This window comes from Osmerus eperlanus, chromosome 20, assembly GCF_963692335.1.
Source record: "Osmerus eperlanus chromosome 20, fOsmEpe2.1, whole genome shotgun sequence".
Classification (NCBI taxonomy): Eukaryota; Metazoa; Chordata; class Actinopteri; order Osmeriformes; family Osmeridae; genus Osmerus; species Osmerus eperlanus.
The window spans coordinates 12,123,903-12,132,254 of record NC_085037.1 but is presented as its reverse complement, the minus strand read 5'-3'; the positions used below and the strand labels follow the sequence as shown (position 1 = coordinate 12,132,254).

Below are 8,352 nucleotides of genomic sequence, written 5' to 3'. Positions count from 1 at the left end.
CATACTTGGTATTTTGTTGCCTGATTGTTTGGTTGAATGCTAGATAATGTTAGCTCAGTATAGCTGACAGTGTGCTATTAGTTATCCGGCAGCAGTCTTGCACTGTCAGTGTGACAGTAGTAGCTAGCTTAGCTAGTTAGCTCTAGCAAGTTAGCTAATACGAATGAGCGAAAGCTGACATTATCATGTGCCTGTAGCTAATGTTAGCATGATACAGTCGGCATTCAAAAGTTAACTAGAATCTGTAGGGTTCAGACATTACAATTATACCAATCTCTCTGCCAACTAAATGACAACTGCGTCTTAGATCTCATTGTGCTTGACAAGAGATTGCAGTGACTATTGAATACAACCAGGTATAATCAAAGCAGTCAGTTTACACGTATCGCGGTTATAAAGTAATGAGATATGCTAGGGAGGAGTCTAGATCACTGGACTCGATATTAAACGTGTGGACTTGTGACTTAAACTCTCTCAGTTTGTGATTCATCAGAACATACGCTACTCTCATCAGCAGGTCCTCCCTTTGGATTTGGTCGTATCTGAAAACCATGGCTCACCTTCCAGCACTTTTTAAATACATCGATGAACACCAGGAGCTTTACATTGAGGTAGGTATCAGTAACATCTATGTTTCTGCCAATTAAAAAATAATACCATGATTTACTTGAGTTGTGAATTGTATTGTGGTACTCTGCATAGGACAAACGTAACTGTAATAAATAATATTACCATAGAAACTCCACTTGTTACGTTTTGAAACTTCTTGTTGGCTGAATAGTCAAGTAATGCTCTTCTAAGGTCATAACTTCAAACTGACACACAATGCCTTATGAGTAAAGTATTCATCCTGAAGATATTTGAATTAGCTAAGGAGTCACCACAGATATGACAAAGATGCCTGTGAAAGCTGTTGTTAAGTCAAGCTTCCCACACAACGTGTTCCAACAAGTAATCTCGTACCTCCTCTCCCGCTTCTCTCTCCCACGGCAGCGTCTGGCGGAGTGGGTGGCGGTGCAGAGCGTGTCCGCCTGGCCGGAGAAGCGTGGAGAGATCAAGAAGATGATGGAGATGGCGGCCAAGGACATCGAGAGGCTGGGGGGCAGCGTGGAGATGGTGGACATCGGGAAACAGAAGCTGCCCTCCGGAGAGGAGATCCCCCTGCCCCCCATCGTGCTGGGCCGCCTGGGCTCAGACCCGGGGAAAAAGACCTTGTGCATCTACGGGCACCTGGACGTCCAGCCGGCCAACCTGGATGACGGCTGGGACACGGAGCCCTTCACTCTGGTAGAGAAAGATGGTGAGTGTTTTTCAGGGGTTTTTATAGCGATATCCGCCGTTGTCCTGTTTTCTCCCTTCCATTCCAAACAGTGACCAACGGTGGTCTCCCTTCTCTGCAGAACACATTGGAGGTAAAACGTTTTGCGCCTGTGAGAGAAGAGACACCATTATGTATTACGCAATGTTTATTCCTTCTCTGCTCCATGATTGAGCAATGTGTCGTTGTAGAGGCAGACACCTTGTGATTTCAGCTGCTCTTTTAAGGAGTCAGAATACATCTGAATATCCAAGGGGTCTTGATTTCGACAGAGACTGCAACCGTATGGTAACTGCACTATGATCTACTGTAAGGCCCTTTAGACACTAAGCCAACAGGACAGAACCTGGAACTCACTTTATATTATGTTCAAAGTTCACTTTAATTAACCTGAACTGAGCTTTGTAGATATGCCAGTTGTGTCTAGAGGCATGACAACACTATCTTATGAAGGTAAAAGTAGTGTAAAAATCAGAATGGTCTCTAAACGGTCAAATCATTGACATCCTGTCAGTAATTTTCAAAGTCTTGCTTTTGAATATCAGTCCTCACCACTCTCTTATAGAGATTACTTCTACAGAATCTTCTTCTAGTGTCACTGTCTGTCTAATTGGTCAGTGTGTGAGATCAGCACTTCCTGTTGTTGCTGATGTAGGTGGTCTCGTGTTTGTCATGTGACTGTCAGCTGGCTGGTGTTCTCCTCACCGCAGAGAAACACAATCCTAGACAGTTCTCTGTTCCTCCTTTTGGCATCATGAGTTGCCCAACAGGAAATCAAAGGCTGAGCAGAGAATCTCTCTCACATGCTCTGTGGTGTTCCTGCAGGGAAGATGTACGGAAGGGGCTCCACAGATGATAAAGGACCAGTGTTGGGCTGGTTGAACTGCATCGAGGCTTACCAGAAGATACAACAGGTAGAACACACATTCTACAGGTGGATGTGTGTGTGTGTGTTGAAAGAGATGCACACAATCAATTCCTTTAGTCTTCCTTTAGTATTCCTCATTGCAAAGGTCAAAGGCCGCCGGCTATGGCTCCGGTGAATTCCACAAGCGATCAGATCTTCACTGTCAGCCACATACCTGGTCAAAGGTCCTTGAGGAATCTTTATCTATCTCTAGCCTGGTCTTATCCACGTACCGCATTCAGCGTTTAATGATTGAGCGCACTTATCATTGACACAGAGGAAGAAATGCAGGGTCAGTGTTAGTCTTGATCAAATCAAACTGAATGGACAAACAGTTTGACAATGGCCAATACTTCTTACTTGGTAGCATTTTAATAAATATGCATTCATCGTTCATCTATCATGATGAACGATGATATATTGCTCTCTCTAGATCTGGGAATGGTGATTTTATTTATTTGCTCCTCATTGATTATGCTTTGTTTCTGGCGCAGGGAGGGGGGTGTTCACAAACCACGTTAGGCCAGAGAGTCAATTCTCAGTGTTTCTCATACATGATTTATTTGTGGCGGCCTGCATCAAATAACTAATTAAAAACAAACGGATCAGAAAAATAAGAATTTTAACAGACATCAGCGTGATAATAATGACCTAAAATGACAGAAATAATCGAAAATATTGAAAATACATTCTCACAAGACGATAACAGCCTTCCTACGTTACGTTGACAGTTTATTAATTTACCAGACACTTTTTTCCAAAGCGACGTACAAATAGTGCATGTGGAAAGCACACCAGAAGATCAAGGATCAGACGTTTATCGTTCTAGCAGTATTTCGGTAGTCAGAGTCAAAGAACGGTCAGTATTTACTGGACACGTCGCGAAGTAAGGCCACTCTAAAGTAGCTCTCAACCTTCTCTCCTACGCCGAAACAGGAGCTGCCCATCAACATCAAGTTCTGCTTCGAGGGCATGGAGGAGTCTGGCTCCGAGGGCTTGGACGAGCTGGTGTTCTCCCGCAAGGACGCCTTCCTGAAAGATGTGGATTACGTGTGCATCTCTGACAACTACTGGCTGGGCAAGACCAAGCCCTGCATCACCTACGGCCTGCGAGGCATTTGCTACTTCTTCATCGAGGTGAGGGCAGCCGGACAGGCCTGGAGCACGCCTCGCACTACACACGCACACACTGTTGGGATGACGTCGTTGTCAGGGTGAAGGTTGTCAGGCAACGATTCTGTTTCCGTTGTTTAGTGGGTGAAATACAAGTTGTTTAAAAGTTGTTTTTTTCCCCCAGAATCGTTCCCTGTTAGACTGTGTGTGTGTGTAGGTGTGTAGGATCACAATAAATAAGGGTCTTGTCTGCTTGGCAGGTGGAGTGCTGTGAGAAGGACTTGCACTCTGGTGTGTTTGGGGGCTCTGTGTATGAAGCCATGACTGACCTCATCGCCCTCATGGGTAAGCTACAGATGGGTTGGGGCTTAGTTGCAAATAGTGTGTATGTGTGTACTATGATTTAGTATTTGTAGACAGAATTTGTTTTATTGTGGTGCCCCTCAGCAGCCTGGGTTAGAATCCTGCCCGGGCGCTTTGCTGCATGTCTTCCGTTCTCTCCCTTTCCATGCTTTTCCTCTCATACTTTATAAAATACAAATGTACAAATACAAATTTAATGTTTTTTTGTAATGTACAAATGTACAAATACAAATGTACACTTTGTACATTTGTATTTTTTTGTAATATTTTTATTTTTATTATTTTTATATTGTAAATTACGGCAACTTATATTTTATATTTTATTTAATTCTAATTCCACTTAGTACTGCTAGTTTATGTACCCTTAGTATAGATAGTCCACATTTTTTTATTTTAGGTTCCTATATGTTTATTGTATGCACCTTCCTGCCAAAGCAAATTCCTTGTCTGTGCAAACTTTTATGGCAAATAAATCCCATTCTGATACTTCACTTAAAAACTGTCCAAAAAAGCATGAAAAATGCGCCAATCTCTTTTTTAAATAGTACTTTGTTCCCCCTGTTGCAGGCTCGCTGGTGGATAAGAAGGGGAAGATCCAGGTACCGGGGGTGTACGAGGATGTGGCCCCCGTCACGGAGGAAGAGAAGAAGCTGTATGAGAAGATCGAGTTTGACATGGACGAGTACTGCAAGGACATAGGAGCCAGCAGCCTGATGCACAGCACCAAGGTGTGACATATACACCATAGAAGAAGAAAGTTTGTGTTATGCTACAGTTGTTGGGCAGCCGTAATACAGGCGTCTCAGTGCCTCATCTGGATTGAGACTGGGGTAGTCGTGGTGACCTGTCATGGCGACTTGTTGTGGTGACCACGGTAACCCGTCACGGCGACCCTGACCCCCCTTGCTGTCCCCCCCAGGAACAGCTCCTAATGCACCGCTGGAGGTTCCCCTCCCTCTCCCTCCACGGCATCGAGGGAGCGTTCTCCGAAGGGGGTGCCAAGACCGTCATCCCCCGGAAGGTCATCGGCAAGTTCTCCATCCGCCTGGTGCCCGACATGGACCCCAAGGAGGTGGAGAAACAGGTAGGAGCTGATGTTTCGGGCGGCCATCAAAACGGCATCGCGTCTAAAAAAAAAAATGGCGGATTGACGAGAAATCTGAGGTCGTCGCTTGACAGTCTGTCGTTGAGGCAGAAGACAAGGGGCATCAGTTTCATTACACATGACACACTTTTTGAAAACTGCAAATCTGTCCCCTCCTACTTTTTACTCCAAAAATTATATTTAACGGCTGCATCCTCAGTTGTTTATAAAAAGTCCCACCCACATTTGAAAACAAATGCCTCCTAGTGGACAGTTCAATGTTCTGCAACGGAACGACCTGTCTTCCTAACCCCGTGCAGGTGGTCAGTCACCTGGAGAAGAAGTTCTCTGAGCTGGACAGTCCTAACAAGCTGAAGGTGTACCTGGGTCACGGAGCTAAGGCATGGGTGTCTGACTTCAACCACCCCCACTACATGGCTGGCAGGAAAGCGATGAAGACAGGTAGAGAGAGGCACACACCTGGGGGGATCTTCAGCCTCTTATCGCAGTGGATTGGCTTTAAATTTGATAGTTTTTTCTTATGTTTTTCTTCTTTCTCCCTTTCTACCTCTCCCCTCTGTCTCTCTGTGTCTCTGTGCATCTCTTTCTCCCTCTTTCTTTCTCTACCCTCTCTCTCCATCTGTTTCTACCCTCTCTCTCCATCTGTTTCTATCTCTCTTTCTCCCCTCTCTACCGTCTCTCTCTCTCCATCTGTATCTATCTCTCTTTCTACCCTCTCTCTCTCTCTCCATCTGTTTCTATCTCTCTTTCTCCCCTCTCTACCGTCTCTCTCTCTCCATCTGTATCTATCTCTCTTTCTACCCTCTCTCTCTCTCTCCATCTGTTTCTATCTCTCTTTCTCCCCCTCTCTATTTCTCTCTCACTCCCTCTCCCATATCTCTCTCTCTGTCTCTCCCCCCTCCAGTGTTTGGGGTGGAGCCTGACCTGACCCGGGAGGGGGGCAGCATTCCCGTGACCCTGACCTTCCAGGAGGCCACCGGCCGTAACGTCATGCTCCTGCCCATGGGCTCGTCTGACGACGGGGCACACTCTCAGAACGAGAAGCTCAACCGGTGAGTCCAGCCCTGCCTGGCTGCCTGGCTCACCATACCAGTAGACACACACACACACCCTCGCTACAAGCTAACAACCCTGACCATGTCTTATGCCTCATTGTTCGTTTCCAGGACCAACTATGTCCAGGGAACCAAAATGCTGGGGGCCTACTTCCATGAAGTATCTCAGCTGAAATAAATAGCCCATTCCCTTCCCCAACACTGTGGGACATGCATACATATATATATATACACATGATGGTGGAGTGTTTTTGTGTGTGTATATACAGTATGTACGTCCATCTATGAGATGTGGAGCCCACTGGTTAATTTAGTTACAAACAAAAGCAGGTTTCAACAAACTGTCACTTTACAGTAAAGAGAAACTTCTTTTTTTGTAACATGGGTCTTTATATGAATGTGGTTGTGAGTGGCGGTCGGCCTTTTTGTGTTGTGTGGTGTTTCAGTGCCGGTATGTTCTATACACACGGTTCTTCCATTTCCGAGGGCATCTTGAAACACTTGGATATCACTTCTAAGGGCTTTAAGATTTGACATGGGATCATTTCAAGAATCCACTTTTAATCTTACCTTAATCCGTGTATCTGCTGGTGATAAAGGAAGAAGATTGTCTTAAAGCGACATGTTGTTGTGCTCATACGTGTTCTTATCACTTGGATGGTATCATGAGTTCAAAAAAGAGGAATACTTTGCACTTTCAGGAAATGTTTTGTGTCTGAAATTGTGTTTTACTGAATCTCATTCACCTCTGAACTGAAAGGTGGAAATGTTTTCTCCTGGGCCTTGATGTGTATCTCAGGCCTTAACCACTGTGAAATGAAAAGCATCAATGTCTGGCAAATATTCAACAACAACAAAATAAATTACATGTTGTCAACCACAGACTTTTTACAATTTGTGTTTTGTATTTATAATCCTTACTGGGTTTGGCAGATATCACCACACCACAAAAAAAACACAGAAAATAATTCTGATCTTTAATTGTTTTGTTTTAAAATATTCATCAGGGCAGAGCTGTTCTGTTTCCTCTAACTGCTCCTGAGGGATCGGTGACTCAGATCAGACACACAGGTTTTACAGGAATCACTTTGGGACAAAGCTCAAACATGACTTAATTGAGTTGACATCCCAGACCCGGCCTTTCTTTAGGACCTGCCCTTGGTCTGTGTGTGTGTGTGTGTGTTTCTCCTCCCTCGTTTCACGTCCTCTCAGGGAGAATCGGCTTGAACGAGGGTTCGTCCTTCGTCCGACAGGTGGTCACTGGGACCTGTGTACTTCCTCTGCCTGCAGGAAGTGAGCCGTCACAGCAGGAAGAGGAACGATCCGATGGGAAATGACATCCTGTCTCCTGTGGTACGTCCTCCTTCAGGACAGGTCCACATCTTCACCCTCTATATCCCCCGGGGTTACAATTGTAGACTACTAGGATGTCAAAACTGATACAGAAACATACTTTATGCATCATACCTTGCAAGAGAATTTCAGGGGGGGGTATGAGGGCAGGGGGGGGGTGAGGGCAGGGGGGGGGTGAGGGCAGGGGGGGTGAGGGCAGGGGGGGGGTGAGGGCAGGGGGAGGGTGAGGGCAGGGGGGGGGTGAGGGCAGGGGGGGGGGTGAGGGCAGGGGGGGGTGAGGGCAGGGGGGGGGGTGAGGGCAGGGGGGGCGGTGAGGGTGAGGGCAGGGGGGGTGAGGGCAGGGGGGGATGAGGGCAGGGGGGGATGAGGGCAGGGGGGGATGAGGGCAGGGGGGGGGTGAGGGTGAGGGCAGGGGGGGGTGAGGGCAGGAGGGGATGAGGGCAGGGATGGGATGAGGGCAGGGGGGGGGGGGTGAGGGCAGGGGGGGATGAGGGCAGGGATGGGATGAGGGCAGGGGGAGGGTGAGGGCAGGGGGAGGGTGAGGGCAGGGGGAGGGTGAGGGCAGGGGGGGATGAGGGCAGGAGGGGGTGAGGGCAGGGGGGGGGTGAGGGCAGGGGGGGATGAGGGCAGGGGGGGATGAGGGCAGGAGGGTGAGGGCAGGGGGGGGGTGAGGGCAGGGGGGGATGAGGGCAGGAGGGGGTGAGGGCAGGGGGGGGGTGAGGGCAGGGGGGGGATGAGGGCAGGAGGGGGTGAGGGCAGGGGGGGATGAGGGCAGGAGGGTGAGGGTGAGGGCAGGGGGGGTGAGGGCAGGGGGGGATGAGGGCAGGGATGGGATGAGGGCAGGGGGAGGGTGAGGGTGAGGGCAGGGGGGGTGAGGGCAGGGGGGGATGAGGGCAGGGATGGGATGAGGGCAGGGGGAGGGTGAGGGTGAGGGCAGGGGGGGTGAGGGCAGGGGGGGATGAGGGCAGGGATGGGATGAGGGCAGGGGGGGATGAGGGCAGGAGGGTGAGGGCTGGGAGGTTGTCCACCTACATCAAGTAGACTCGGACATCAACTCTGGTTAGTTATTTTGATTATGTGTAGATGGCGATTATACCTACAGTATATTACACACAATGGACACCAGAGGGCGATGAAC

The 8,352-nt window shown here is 48.2% G+C and overlaps 1 protein-coding gene across 1 annotated transcript; it reads left to right on the top strand.

The window, feature by feature from the left end:
* The first annotated feature begins 286 nt into the window (after nucleotides 1-286).
* Nucleotides 287-6,743, top strand: cndp2 (carnosine dipeptidase 2). The gene is made up of 11 exons (XM_062486827.1): nucleotides 287-356; nucleotides 515-611; nucleotides 994-1,300; nucleotides 2,144-2,232; nucleotides 3,162-3,362; nucleotides 3,599-3,683; nucleotides 4,269-4,429; nucleotides 4,621-4,785; nucleotides 5,106-5,247; nucleotides 5,711-5,858; nucleotides 5,973-6,743. Exons 2-11 carry the CDS (start codon nucleotides 552-554, stop codon nucleotides 6,037-6,039), a joined length of 1,425 nt encoding a protein of 474 aa, XP_062342811.1. The 5' UTR covers nucleotides 287-356; nucleotides 515-551; the 3' UTR covers nucleotides 6,040-6,743.
* Nucleotides 6,744-8,352: the final 1,609 nt, after the last annotated feature.